Source organism: Delphinus delphis, chromosome 2 (genome assembly GCF_949987515.2).
Source record: "Delphinus delphis chromosome 2, mDelDel1.2, whole genome shotgun sequence".
NCBI lineage: Eukaryota > Metazoa > Chordata > Mammalia > Artiodactyla > Delphinidae > Delphinus > Delphinus delphis.
In genome coordinates this window covers 145482118-145497556 of record NC_082684.1, presented here as the reverse complement: position 1 = coordinate 145497556, position 15439 = coordinate 145482118, and the positions used below count along the sequence as shown (strand labels likewise).

The window sequence follows — 15439 nt, the reverse complement described above, 5'->3', positions numbered from 1 at the left end:
GCCTATGCTTTCTCCATGTCTGCTTTATTTTCACCTGGCTGGACCTGGTGGTTGGAAGATGGCTGCCCAAAGTCCAGAGGTTCCTTGATTTTTTTTTTTTTGTTCTGTAAAATATGCTGGTGATATTCCTTCACATTTTTTCATTGTTTTTATGCTCCTGGATTTCTTGAGTACGTGCAGAAAGAGGAAGTTGCCTCTGAAGCTCTCGGAATATGAAAAAAAAAATAAAAACTTTCCCCGAAGCCCCCAGCATTGGCCCAAATTGTGCCATGCACATTGCCAACCAGTAACTGTAGCACGGAATGGAACTGTGCTGCTTCATTTAGTTTGGAATTTTGCTCATTTGCTTGGAATGGAACCGCATTCTCCAGTAGGCAGCCAGGCCAGGGATGTGATGCTAAGAAAGGGGGTAGGTGTTTACCTAGATAAGGGGTAGTAGATACAGGTAAGGTTACCACAGGATCTGGCCAGGTGCAGGGTGTAGCTGTTGAGAACGTAATGGAAACCCTTACCCCCAAGCTACAATTGCCTTCTTCCGCTGGACAGCTCTGTTTGTAATAAAGTACAGTTATTGCATATTTGCAGCTAAGTCTATCTCCTTGTTTCCATGCAAATCTGGGCTCCAATGGCTCCTTCTTGCCAGGTTGTTGCCCTCAAGGCATTCGCTGCATTTTTCAATTTGTTACTTTGGATATGTCTTCTTTCCTCACAGTGTTTCTTCCGCCTGGGGCTTACTGGTCTTTACTGCATTCACTGACCCAAAAGAGTCAAAACATTGGCTGCTATTGGAGAAAACCTTACTTTGACGTCTGAATAGAATGAAATTGAGGTTTAGTTATTTTGTCCTCTTCTTACTCCGTTTGGGGTTCTTCAGGCCAAGTTCAGTACTTGCGCCAAGACTGCGACTTTGTGACAGAGCCTCTCTGGGCTGTCTCTGTAAAATGAAAGGACTGGCTTGATCCATTTACAAGAACTCGTCCTGCTGTGCGATTCGGTGGTCTCTTTTGGGATTCGGATGGGAAGAGAGGATTGTAATCGTGGACGCTTGAGTGAGTGAAGTGTTTGGGAACCTGAAGCCCACGTTGCTTTGTGTGGTTTGAAGAAGGTTTTGCCTCTTCTGCATTCCGCTCAGCAACGAATTTGACCAACCGTACCTACTCCAAAAGCCGACCGAGGTGGCCGGTCTCCTTCCCCACACACGCATCTTCCAAGCCGAGCCCTACGCAGCCTCCCAGGGCCGGAGCCTTCGGGCCAGGCCGAGTGTGGCATCTGGCGTCCAGCGCGGCTTGCTCGGGAACGGAAGCCTTTCAGGGCTCTGCGGCCTCGGGCTGGGTGGCCTGGTCAGCGGATCCAGATGAGCCCGCTGAAGCGTCTCCGCCGCTCCGCTTCGGGGCAGGAAGCCGGAGCAGGACGAGCAAGGGGAGGCGCCACGGTGCCCGCCTACCCTCTCCCGGGGGCCCGACCAGGCGTCCTCCCGGGCGGCCTAGCCCTGCCTCGCTGGGCGTCTGCTCGTGGCTCCCGCCCCTCCCCAGCGGCTCCGACTCCGGCCCGCCTCACCCCACCGCGGGCTTTGTCCGCCAGCCGCGCGCCGGCCCCTCCCCGTTCCCGCAGGCTCCTCCCCGCCCCCTCGGCTGGCCCCACTTCCTCGGCGCAGGCGGCAGGAGCGGGCGGGGGACGAAAGGGTTAAACCGGGGCTCTTCCCGGCGCGGAGGGATCCAGAACCGAGCCGAGCGCGGTGCTGAGGCCGCCTCAGCGAAAAAAATGTCCGCCTGAGGAGACCCACAAGTTCTATTCGGGGGGACCGCCAGCCCGCCCCGGGAGGAAGGGGCGGCCAGGCCTGAGAGCCGCCTCCCCCGCCCGGATCCGAAAGCTCGCGCGGGGGAAAGTGAGCCGAACCGCCGGGCCGTGCAAGGGGAAGTCCGAGCCCGCTCTCCCGGCCAAAGTGAACTTTAATCGGGGTGGTTGGATGCGGAGACGGGGCGGCAGGTAATTGCGGGCCGGCAAGCGGGAGGGGGACGCTGTGTTGGGGCTGGGGGCTGCGGAGCGGCGCCGCGTCCCTGGCGGAGCGGAGGCGCCCCCGGCCCGCGCCCCAACTCCGCGCCCCTTTGTACAGAGGCGAACTCGGGGTCCCCTCCAAGTTGGGGAACGGAGTGGGGGCGGAGGTGAAGAGTCGCGGGTGGCCAGGCCCGCGGGCGGCGCGCTCGGCCTGCGCGCCCCGCTCAGCGCTCGGCTGGGGTTCCGGGGCGCGCGGGAGAGCGGGTTCTTCGGCTGCCGAGCCAGGCTCATTGTTAGGCAGGTCCGGGGCCGGCCGGCCGCGGGCAGGGCAGCAAAAGTGGGAGGAGGCCGAGCCGGGGGAGGAGGACGCCGGGCAAGAGCGGGGCTAGTTGTCGGTGTTTCTGTTTTCTTTTTAAAAACGCCCCTCGGACGCGCGCGGGGGGGGGGTGTGCTTTCCGACCCCCGGGGCCCGCGGGGGACATCCGGGCGGCGGCGGCGGCCGCAGACGCGGGCCTGCGAGCGGCGCGTTCCCTGCAACTTGTCAGTTCTATTGTTGCCGAGCCAGAGAGTCACTTCGCTACTCCCCTCGCCGCCGCTCCGCTCGCTGGATGCCCGATCGCCCCTCATCCCCGCCCCTCGAGACCCCCGCCCCGGCCGGGCCCCGCGCGTCCGGCACCCCGCGGCTGCGCGGGGTAGGGGGCGCCGGGGAGGGGGCAGGGACGGGCTCGGAAACTTGCGGGAGAGGCGGCGAGTTGCGGGAGCCGCCGCGTAGCTCCCGGGCCGGGCCGAGAAACGCGTGGATTCACGGACCCGGCGCGGGCACCGAGCTCTCCTGCCCCCTGCCCGCGCGGCGGTGGGGAACGAGTAGGATATTGGAAGGCAGCCCGGCGTTTTTCCTCTTCTTCTACGCCTCTCTCCATTCCCGTACACACTTTGGGCCTCGGTGGTCTCTCGCTGAGCCTCTTTCCTCTGTCTTAGGACCTGCTAGAAGTGGCCGAAGATGAATCCCCAGCAGCAGCGCATGGCTGCTATAGGGACCGATAAGGAGCTGAGCGACCTGCTGGACTTCAGTGCGGTATGAGAGCTTTCTGCGGCATCTTGGGGTTCCGCTGAGGTTTACAGAAAAAGAAAGAAAGGGGGGAGAGCGACGTGGAGACTAAGCAGCGTGAACTCCATCTGCTTTGAGCAGTAGTTCTCAGGGCTGGAGTCCAGCTCCCCCAAGTTGGACACCTGAACTTTGATGTAATGTCTAGACTTGCAGATTTAAAACTTTAATGCCAGAGGGGTCATTTGATTTAGCCAGTTAAAAGGAGAACAGCGTAATCTTGAGCTTTGGTTGAGTCATCCTCTGACCCTGATGATTATTAGGGATTTTGAACTTCATATGAAAAAAAATTGTTTTTTCTTCAACACTCCTAACCATTTCCCTTTTCAAGATGTATAGTTTATGGTACCTGAAAGATGTCAGTTACAGGAAAGCTAGTGAAGGGCTAGGATTCCCAGCCTTTTGGGTTGAACCATTTTAATATAAATATATATGTACTTATACATGTGTGTATGTGTGTAAACATATGCATATACAAGAAGTACATATGTGTATGTACATTTAAAATTTTCTTAACATGGGAAATAATTGAGTGACTTAAAAATATCAGCTGGCCCCACTGCCCTTATTTCTAATGCGTTGAATTCCTTTATTAACTGCTGGTACAAAGCGAAGATCATTGACAGAAACTTACCACTTAAACTTAATAATCTTAGAATCTCTCATGTAACTGACTGGGTTTTCAGAACAGAAGATAGCCAGTATTTCCAAATAGTGTGAGGAAATAATATCACTAAATGTATTTGCTTTTCTGGGTATGAATGTATATATCCAATTTTATTTTAACTTCCCTCTGAAATACAGCAACTAATTGATGACTCTTGGTGGACTTTTGTTTGCAAGGAATCTAGAAGAATTTCACAACTAACAGATGCGTTTGGATTATTTTGCAGATGTTTTCCCCACCTGTTAATAGTGGGAAAACCAGACCAACGACACTAGGAAGCAGTCAGTTCAGCGGATCAGGTAAGATCATGTCTAAAATCAGAAACTCATATTTTGGTGTTGTGATGTCTAGTTAAAACTATAAACAAAAACAAACAAGCCCCAAATGTGGGCTGTTCCTTTAAGGATCCATTGACATTTTTTCAAGAATTTCAATGTGAATTTAAAATTCGTTCTCTTTTCTCTGAATTTTTAAATTGAAAATTATCTTGTTTGAGTGCAAGGGATTATAGCATGCCTCTGTATTTAGAAAAGAACCAGAAGAAAATGCTCTTTGGTCCATGTGTAGTATTTTTTTTTAAATTGTTTATTTAAATATTTGTATTTTAAAAATTTTCTAAATTTTAGCCCATTAATGTTATTAAACTTTTGGATTCTAAAGAGTTGGTAAAATAATGTTATTTAAAATATGTATATGAAAAGTGGAATTGAGTCAAGCAGTAATTAGTAACACTTATTTTAAAAGATGGCTATTCCTTTTGGAAGTCTTCAGGAAATTAACAATTTTGTGCACAGTTATTTGAAATGTTACAAATGAATGAATAGAAAGTTAGATGTACTTTCAAATAACACAGATGATTGAATTCTGTCCTACATTCATGTTACATTAGGATGTTTAGCGTAAGTTAAATTAGATTCCTAGTTCTACACTAGTGCTTTCGTCCTCAAATTTACTTTCTGTATATTTATAACTACTCTACTCCATTATTAACATTTATCCTATATTTCTTAAGTGTGCATTTTTGGTTTTTCTCACTTAGTTATACTCATGATTTTTAAAAAATAAATGTTCCAGAAGCAAGGTCCATTCTAGTGTACAAAAGCTATCATTTTCTGTTTAACTTAGATTTATTCCTTAGTGCGGGAAGAGGTAAAAAAAAAAAAAACAAAAACAAAAGCCAAGACAGCAACATAAGAAAACCAGCTGTCAAATCTCTAGGCTGAAACTCAGTAATTCCTCTTTGACCGGTGCTTTTTTATTTCCCCTAGTAAAATGATAGTTGACTTCTTAAGATACTGTGGGAGCAAAACATCAGAAAAGAAGGTTAATTTCATAACCAATTTAACCCTTTATACCACTTTACATTAAAACAAGTTTCTATGTAAAAATCATACACTACCTTAATTTACTAAAATTCATTTTTAATGATGAAATTACAACTTAAGGGGAAAATACAGCATGTTGTTTAACATCTCAAATAAAAACATTTTGAATTTTAAATATCCTAAAGACTAATATTATCCTTAATCAAAAGGATATCATAAAATGTCAGCCAAACCCCAGCTCTTCTCCCACCTGTATCCATTTATTGGTAGTGGTTTGAAAATCATCGCTTTTTTGGGTTGAGGAGAGAAAATTATTAGTTAATATAGAAGGCGGCTATATTCTCTTTCTTTACTACTGTTTTGAATACATGTCAATTTTTGCAACTGATACATTCTCAGGAACTTTCAAATTTTCTTTGTCTAATACATAGTAGATGCTTAGTATATTTCATTAAATGAATAGTGATATTGCTGTTTCAGACTGTTAGCTCTGACTTGAATTGTAGAAAATATATTTAACTGACATTCATTGATATCAAGGACATGAACTTCAGAAACTGGCTATTAGAAATACTTTCTGTTTTTAAAATAAGGGCAAATATATATTTTTTACTTTTTAAAATTAAGGTATGATATATGTAGTCTAAAATTAAAAAAAAAGTTCAGTGAACTCTAGCATGACATTGGAACAGTGTGGGTCCTTCTTTCTGTAGCATGCATTATACAAAGAAAAAAATTATTTTTCTACATTGTAGAAGTGTTCATAATATTTGATTCTTTAGAGCAGGAAATTTTTAGCTTTAAAACTGTTAGGTTTTTTTATCTGTTGAAAATTTGAACTTGAATATTTATCTTCATCTGTGTGGTTTGTTTTAAATTTCAGGAAAAAATTGTAATTAAAAAAAGCTATGACCTCTAATAATCAGTGAATGGATTTAGCTTTGGGGGGAAGGGAGAATAGCAAAGCAGTCATTTTATATGAAAGTATACTGGTAGATATAGTCCTATAGCCATTTCTTATCTTAAAGGAAATGTCTAAAAGAGGTTGGTATGGCAATATTGTTTTATTTGTATATTTTATTGACACTTTAATAATCTTCTGATCTCATGTCAAAGGATATGTAATATGTCCTAATGCCTGATTACTTGCAGTGTATAAGGAGCTAAAGATCTGACTTTCCTTCTGAAGAGGTGACTTAAAGATTAGAGTTACCTTGTTTTTGAAGTAACATTTGCAAAATCCCAAGCCTTTTGCCTCATGAAAACTACAGTTGTGTGTATAATTTTCTTTATTGATTGTCCTTTTTGAGGATGAGTTAATTTCAGTGTATATGCTATATAATATGATGTTATTTTTAAATCTTATTCCTAAAGCGATATATAACTTGTAAGATAGTCGACACTTCATCAAAAGTCTCAATGGAGAAGGCTAATATGTATTTTCTGTTACTTATTTGTCTTGAGGAATTTTTATAGTCATATTTTTTCATCAAGGGTGTTAATTTTCTTTGCATTATGATACAACTGTGAATTTGTCTGTTTGGTATGATAGAAGCTGTGAGGTATTCTTATGGTGACCTTGAGACAGGGGTTTCTCTCTGTAGGAGTTAAAGGTGAGTGAGGCACTTTTGTAGGACAGTGTATAGGAGGAAAGCTTGTTGAAAGGATTGACAAAGTGGAAATAGTTCTGGTGTTTAAATCCACTGTCCCCTCCAGCTTCAGGAATTGAGTATGGAGAACTAAATTGTGATATTGGATTTAATTTTTCGTAGTTTAAATGTTTACATGATATCTGAAAAATTTCCTTTGTTAGTTTTTGAATCCAAGTAACAAGAGATGTTGGAAGGGAGTGGGATAAATTTGTTTAGTAAGCCATCTATATATATTGAGTCTGTCTCTTATATTTCTATCTAGAGAGTTATTTTAACAAGCAAGTAAAGCTTTTACTTTTCCTTGTTCAAATCAGACTTTTGTAACACTATAGATTTCTTCTTACTCAAGATTTTTGGAAAGAATTATAAGAACGATTTTCTAGCTCTTAATTTTTAAAAGGAGTACAGTTTTTCATTTGGGAGGTATTTTCATATGCACATTTGGGATTTTTGAAAATACTGAATTTTCAAAAAATTTTCTGGGAGGCCAGAAAAATGAATTCTCATTAAATTACTCTTCAGTATTTTTTTAAATTAAACTTTTTGTTTTGAGATAATGGTAGATTCATATGCAGTTGTAAGAAACAATACAGAGATCCCACTTTTACTTTAACATGTTTCCTGCAACAGTAACATCTTGTAAAACTGTGGTACAATACCACAACTAGGTTATTGACAGTGTTATACTCAAGATACAGGAACAGTTCCATCATCACAAGGATTCCTGGTGTTTCCCTATTATAACTGTATCTACTTCTCAAGTAATTTTTTTAAAAAAGGGAATGATTAGTAACCACCTACTCACTCAATTAAAATGGAGTAAGCTTTTCAAATTGCTAAAGCATTATTTGAAATATCAAGGAAGAGAACACCAAAATTTTACCAATGTGTTTTTTAACTGAAGTGTAATATAAGTAGGAATTGTAATTTTAAATAGAGGGGAAACTAGATTTAGCTTTTTCACTTAAAGTATTGTAAAGTTATGAGTAGGATGTGTTTCATATGTGTACCTATCAGTGTTGAAGTTTGTTAACTATAGTGTATAGTAATATACACTCAAATTTAGTACTGTTATTTGGGTAACTGAACCATATTAGACATTTACTTCTGGCGAGCTGTAGTGATGAATTAGAGTAACTGCAGAGTCAGCAGGCATATGAGGAAAAATATAATATTTTAGGATAAATATGGTCTACTGTTAGGTGGCTCATTTAATGTAAAAGTTAAGTAGCAAAGGTGTCTTTTAGAGAAAATCTGTATATGAAAATACATTCTTGGAAAACAAAAATTAGAGACAAGATTATAACCATGAGTACTGTGTGCTTTTCGGAGTAGTTCCTATAGTGCTCTTTTAAGTAGTCATGGCTTAGAATGGATTTGAAAACCAGTTTGATTAGGTCACAGTATTTTAGAGACTTGTTTATTATATACAGTGAGCCATACCTTTAATTAATTATTATTTCCATCTGTTTTCGTTAACAATTTAAGCATTTAAAATCATTTTCTTGGATAAGAAGATAAAGATGAAGATACTCAACTTTAAATATAAACACAATTGTTTTCACATTTTAGATTTAATGGGCCTATTTATGATAATCTCTTATTAAAGCCAAATAGTCTTTTTTTGTTCTTGAACAGTTGATACTCACGTCTGGAATGTCACTGCCTGCTTAGTGTTGTCAAAGACTTGGATAACTCTTGCCACAAGAGAGTAAAATAACACTATTAGAAAAGGTCTCCTGGGGAAAAAAAAGGAGTTTCTGGACAGTGTGTGGGATATCTTTTTAAAAAAAGTATTTAATAGGACTGCTTTTGGGTATTGCTTGAATATGTTTTTTGGATGGGAATGTTGAAATTACAAATCTAATGCTTTTGTGCTTAGGGAATAAAATGAAAAGAAGACATACATTTAAATATATTAGTTCAAAAAACTTTCTGCTTTGTTAAATAGTTGAGCCATATTTATCTTAGATTTATCAGTTAACCACATATTTATTTAGTATTTACTTTGTGCTGGTTGCTATTCTACTGGCTTTTGGGAAAGTGGCAAATGGAGAAGGACATAGACCAAAAAAAGTGGAGGCATTTCATTATCTAGACAGGAAGATAAAATGTAAAAATGTGAGGTAAACTTCTATAACATAAAAAATGTCAACAGCTGCACATTAATATAGGTTAAATTGAGTCCATGAGAGTAAGAATGTGCTGAGGAGTGAGGGAACTGGCTTAAGGAAAACTCAAAAATGTTGAATTTAAAGTTGACTTTTAAAGGAGATATGAAAAATGAATTAGGGAAGAGAAGAACTGTTCTCCCAGTTGTGGAATAGCATGAAAAGAGACCCGGAAATGGAAGGCTTACTCCAAGGGCCTGTATGTACACAGTTCAGGGAAAGAGAAACTGATTTTTATTGATTATCACTCCTGCACTCCTTGAGTAGCTCATATTTATATACTGTTATCTGGAGCCAGACTGCATGGATTCAAATCTAATCATTGCCATTTATTAGCTGGTGACCTTGGGTATGTATCTTAACCTCTCTGTGCTTCTATTTCTTAATCTGTAAAATAGGACTAATACTACTAGCCATCCTCATAGAGTCGTTATGAATGTTAACCGAGTTAATACAAGTAAAGCTCCAGGAACAGTGTCTGGCACAGAGTCAACTGTGGTGGAGTGAATTGTTAGTGGTGAGGCAATAGAATAAGGAAGGCATTTACTTATTCAGGAGGCTATTGTGCTAATCTAGGGATGAGCTGGTGAAGGTTTGGACTTGGTATTAGTATAGGAAGTAGGAAGGGAAAATAGGAAGTAAGAAGGAAAAATACCAGAAGAAAAGGATTGACAGAATTTGAAGGACTGGATTTCTATAGGTAAGAGAAATTACTTTTGCAGTTCTGGCATAATTGGAGGGTAGTAGTGCTGGAGAAAAAAAAATATGTAAAGATGCTGGTATGTTTTGAGCATTTTAAATTTCACATGACTTGGGACTCTTGGCTAACTTGGGGATTTATGAGAGAAGAGTGCTGCAAGATGAGTTAAAAATTTTGGTTAAAAAAACTCTTTTCTGCCTGTAAAATTAATACATAATCATCATTGAAAAGAAAATTGGAGAACAGAAAAAGCAACAAGGGAAAAAAGACACCGGTTATTTTACTATACAGAGAAAATTGTTACATTTTGATTTATTTCCTTTTAGTCTTTTTTTCCTGTTCTATGTTTGCAAAGTTGAGAGCTTACTGATGGTTTCATTTCATGTCCTGCTTTTTTATTTCACTTGATGTTATGAGCATTTTCTCATGTTCTTAAAGGTTCTTCGTAAGCTCTATTTAAAATTATTGTATGGTATTATTACATGGGATGAATATAGCATAACTTATCAAATCAGTTATCTTACTGCTTGACGTTTAGAGATTTTGTTTGTTGATTTGCGTTTTGTTATTATAAAAAATATGATAGTGAATACCTTTTTGTACATGCATATATTTTTATCTACACTTCAATTTCCTTTGGATAGGAGATGTAGATTTGGGTTTTTGTTCCTACAAGTTATAATTAAAACTAAGTGAGTGAATGAATACCCTTAGGGAAATGAATTCAGAGGGAGATAAATGATCAGGTCAAGAATTGATGTTAATGGTGGAGTTAGATGTATAGAATTAGTGACTTTGGTTGATTATTTAATGTAAAAATACAAATTTTTATTAGTTTATGGATGGAGTGTTTGATGACATTTGGTGCAGATTTGTATTTGTATGTAATTTGGTTGTCTGTTGACTGGAGGGAATTCCTGTCATTCTTTGACCTGTGCTTATTGAAATGGAGTGGAATCTAGTTGGAGTCTATCAGTGAGAGAGCCCTTGAATTCTTGACTTTTTATAAGAGAGGTAGTATAGTGCAGTGGGAAGAATTGGGTTCAGGAGCCAGATGACTAGATTGGAACAGTGCTTTGCAACTTATTAGCTGGGTGGCCCTAGGCAAGTCATTTAAATGATCTGAGCATACTTTTTTCCTTTATGAAGAGTGGATAATAATGCTTACCTTCAGAATCCTTATGAGGATCAAATAAGATTATCTTTGTATATTGCCTGCTACACTGTAGATTCAAAAATTGTAGCTGCCTATGGCACCCGCTTAAGTAATACTAATGTAATATTATTATTAATAGTAATAATTATAACCAGTATTATAGCCAATGTTTATTGAACTATTATCATATGCTAGGTGCTTTGCTAAGCTCTTTATAGGCATTACCTCATTTTACTTTAGATAAAATGATGTGATGTTTTATGGCGATGGGGAGGGTGAGGAAATGCCCCCCAAGGGCAACATGTCAGAGTTGCTTTCTAGTGCCAAAATCAGGCTGAAGAATAGTTTTGAAAGGTCATTAGGTACCTAATAACCTTACCTTTATTTTTTGTAGCTCATTTCTTCTTAATACTATTATTTTGTGGACTACATGTTGTATAGTACAGAATGGTAAACAGAAATGTGTACACCTTTTGAAAACCCTCTTTCATGTTTAGGCATCGCCACTTGGATGTAGGGTTTTCTTTATATTGCTCTCTGTCTGCTTGAAAATTTTCCTTTCTAGAATGAAGTGTAGTATAAATAAATAAATAAAATAAAAATGATGTGACCTGAGAGGATAGAATAGCTGGGAGACAAGTTGGAGAGAATGAGTCTCTAGGGTAGAGCTTCTCCACTTTTTTCTTAATGGCAGGGAAGGAGCATAAACTCCCCTGGTAGCCTGAAGCAACACATTGTAAGTGAGCAGAAGAAATCTTATCTTAAAAATCTTCATGTGCATTTTACTTTCTACTCCCTAGCACAAACATATTTGTTGTAATAGAAATATGTTTTAATTAATCATTAAGTAAAACTGAAGTTCTAGGAAGATGCATTGAGTTTAGCTTATGACATTGCCTTCCTCCTGTTTTCCTTTGTATCTTTGGGGGTAGAGGCCAGGGTGGAGTGGGATGCAGTCCTATACTATCCTTTCTTCAGTGAGAAGACCAGCCTTAGAGTGTATTTTCTTTGGCTGTCTTTATCTTGGATCTTTTCTTGCTCCTACAAAAATCTATGAAAAGGGAATGTTACATTGGGGGAGGGGGGTTGTTTTGGTAGGGAGCAAATTGTTATTCTGTAAGCTGAAGCACAGAGAAATTTGTTGGTAATATATATAACTGTCATTTGAACTTCTGTTTTCTTTTTCTATCCAGATCATCCTGTGATTTTTTCACATACCCCTGACTTGTATGTTTTTACAGGGAGAGCTTTGATTTTTTTGTTCCATGTTTAAAATGTGCTCTCATGTGTTCCAGGTTAAAAATGTGCTCTCATAAAGACCATGGTGAGTCATCCAAGCTACTATAAGCTGATTGGGGACTTAAAGATCACACAGAAATGAAAACAGATTAGCGATTGGTTACTAATTTTTATTGCATTGGACAGTGACTCAGGGATGAAACCTTCAAAATAAAATAAAAAAACAATTTGAGGTAAGGCACAGGACAGAAAATACTACCTTTTTTTAAAAAAAAAACCCACTACTATACCTTATTTTTGGTTATTAAAAATGAAGAAAGCTGGCCCAAGATGTCATTTTCTCAGATCTGTTTTAGGTGTTATGAAAGTGCGTGAATTTGAACTGAGGGAATACTCTGAATTTGAAAAATTATTCCAGTTACTCAGAGGAAGTCTTTCTGGCATTAGCCTCCCTCAAAAGTTGTTCACTTGTTTTCTTCTGGTGGTTTTGCCAGTGAGCCATTGTGAGGCTTTAAAATGAGCAGGATCAACTCATGATGACCCTTCCGCCACTTCACTGGTGGTTAATGTAGAGAACACAGGTTGAACTTAATCTGATCACACAACTCTAATCAATGAGCATATGTGCTGCTGCTCTCAGCAAGAGTTGTGAGTTAGTGGTGGGACACCATGGGGATCCCTGCTTGGAGGGAATTACAGTCATCCAGCCTCTCTGTTCTGAGGCGTATGTTGTTTTGAGATGGTTGGGAATAAAAAAAAAGGGTTTACTATGCTACTGGAGAGGAAAAAATGCTAGGCTCACTTTGAACTTATGGCAGAAACATGATTTGGCCACAAGTTAGTTTAGAGAATCTGAGTTTATATGGGCATTCATAAACAAGGGATGAAAATCATTGAGTTCTCCTGAGTTAGGAGGTCCTCTTAGATTTTTGCTATTTGGAAACCCTACTGTATCCAGCTGACTTTGACATACTTAGGTTTTGGAAAATGTTTTTCAGTGTTGGTCCCAATTTGGAATAAAGTTAAAGGGGGAAGATGATGCATGTTGAATCTCTTGGTGGCAACTTATAGGCAGCTTGAATTGATTATGCTTTTCCAACTAGGCAAGTAATTAGATCCACTTTAAGACTTTATTAAATATCCTAAGTGTCTCTTATTTAAGCATCAGCTAGTTCTTTTTATTTTAGGTGATAGCACAGTTTATTTATGATATGTCAAGACCACCTTTTTACTTGCCAAAGGTCCACAATCACTGATCTGCCATTTTGAAATCGGAAAAGATATGAATCAAATTTTTTCCTTTAAATTCAGCATAAATTATTTTAGTGGCAAGATTCGATCTTATCTGAAGGGAGGCCATTGACATTTCTTATTTTTCTAGTTACTGTATGATTACCAGGTGCTGGGGGTGATTTGTATGGTATGGTTTGTATACTGTATTTCTTTTCTAAAACCTGAAAAGTGGAATTCTAAAACCCACCCGGCCCCATGGATTTCCAAAAAGGTGTTATAGACCTCCCCTTCTGTGTGTGTGTTTGTGTGTGTGTGTGTGTGTGTGTGTGTGTGTGTGTGTGTGAGAGAATCTCCCTCACCCCCTCCCCACTGTTGTTGTTTTTGACTCAAAATAAGAATTTCTCTTTGGACTAAAAGTCTAGGCTAGAGACAGTTATTCTAAATACAGAAAAAAATTGTGGTGGACTTGTTAATATAAAGGAAATTCTTCTTGGAATACAGTATAAGCTTTTCGGACTGAGCTTTGTGGTTTGAGAAGTTTGCCCTATACATTGTTTTAGGAAGTCAGTTTTCATTTTGAGGAGGTATAAGCTTTTCATCTTTTGGGCCAAGGAGTGTAGTGATATTTCCCTGGTCATTTTGCATGGAAAATTTCAGGAGGCTAACAGATATATTTACGTAAATACATAAAACCAAGTAAGAAATAATTATGTATATATACATATATAAAAAATCAGCAGCATGTTATTACCTCCAAGATAAAGCCTCAGCCTTGACTCTTATCCAGATTTAACTGTGTGAGAGCAAACAGAAGAAAATCCTACAAGTCATATTCATGAAGAAAAGGAGGAGCTAAGATTTGGTTTCATAGAGGACAGACAACAAAACCAGTCTTTGGTAATTTTATTCTCTACTTTTATATTGGTTAAAAGTTTTCATAGGTTAGTAGCATGATGTTTATTCCTGCAGTATATTCATTAAAGGTATCTTCATTAAAAACAAATTGTGATTCTAATGAGTGTATGAAATTTTCCTCAGGAGCCTGTCATCCGCTCAGTCCCATTACTGTTTAATATAACTATGAAAGTAGCAATGAAGTGAGTGTGTAATAAACTAGTCTTTGTGTATCTGTTTTGAGAGGCAGGTCAGTTGACTATACTGACTTTTCTGGTTCCCTTGCAGACCTGTTCCCTGTAGCATTACCAGTGTTACTGTCTGAAGAATCATTATATAATATTGAATAATTAAATCCACATAAAGTTTGTAGAGGTTTGAGATTCCCTGCTGTGGGAACACAGAACAGGCCATACAGCCAGGGTCTGTCTTGCCTTCATACTTTATATAACATCTCTTGTCAAACTTCAGAGTATTGCCAGAGTGGGTAGACTCTGAGACTTGCTGAACAAGTTGTAGAGCAGTGGGACTTTGCCCAGTGAATGATTGGGGGAATGGGAGGAGTCTTATTATTTTAAAAAAATCAATAATGATAAATGTGCTTCATAAATTTTTAGTCATTCACTATTTAGTTCATAATTCTTGTAGGAAGTTGGTAATTGTTCATTTTACAGAGGAAATAGAGAAATCAACAGTGATACACATTTGCCTGTGGTTTCTTATTGCCCCTCAGAAGTAGCAAACTAATCAGTCATAGTTGCACCTGCACTGATACCAATCTACACCAGAGTACGGTTTGTCATGAGGAGGAATTTAATATCTCCAGAAATCTTTAAAATTTTTTGTTGTAACTGGAGGCTTAAATGGTGCCATGCTGATAATCTCCAAAAGAAAGTGCTTCAAGATTTATTTATTGTTAAAAAGAAAACAATAATCAAAAGCCTCCATAAAATAAAACTTTTCTTGTTGGTATTACAAGATATTAGATATAGACAACTACAGTCCAAAATGTCTTTAGGAGAGTATAATTCTTTTTGTGTGTGGTCTTCTTTTATTGTTTAGCTGTCATCAGACTTTGTGCCTTGGGAGGAAGATGAAATTTGATAGTTGTAAGATATTGGAATATTCACAGCTATTATTTAGTTGAGGCCATAGAAAAGAATGGCTGTTTCATAGTGTGGAAAATTCATTATTTTCACTTCCCCCTTTTCAAAGATTTAGTGTTTGTTTAGTTATAAAGGCAAGTAAAAGCAGATGGAAAATAGTTATTCCAAGGGTAGTTTAAAAGTGTTATTAAACATA

At 39.1% G+C, this 15439-nt stretch overlaps 1 protein-coding gene across 4 annotated transcripts in view; it reads left to right on the top strand.

Annotated features, from left to right (window-relative positions):
- The first annotated feature begins 1700 nt into the window (after window positions 1–1700).
- The window catches only part of TCF12 (transcription factor 12), a 380372-nt gene continuing 366633 nt past the window's right edge, over window positions 1701–15439 (top strand). For 2 of the 4 annotated variants that reach the window (XM_060005911.1, XM_060005915.1), the window contains exons 1-3: window positions 1702–1986; window positions 2974–3070; window positions 3994–4066. In XM_060005911.1, the coding sequence (XP_059861894.1) occupies window positions 2996–3070; window positions 3994–4066 (148 nt within the window). In that variant the 5' untranslated portion in view covers window positions 1702–1986; window positions 2974–2995. Of the gene's footprint in view, window positions 1987–2973; window positions 3071–3993; window positions 4067–15439 lie in introns of those variants that run through there. The other 2 variants (XM_060005912.1, XM_060005913.1) reach the window with 2 other exon arrangements.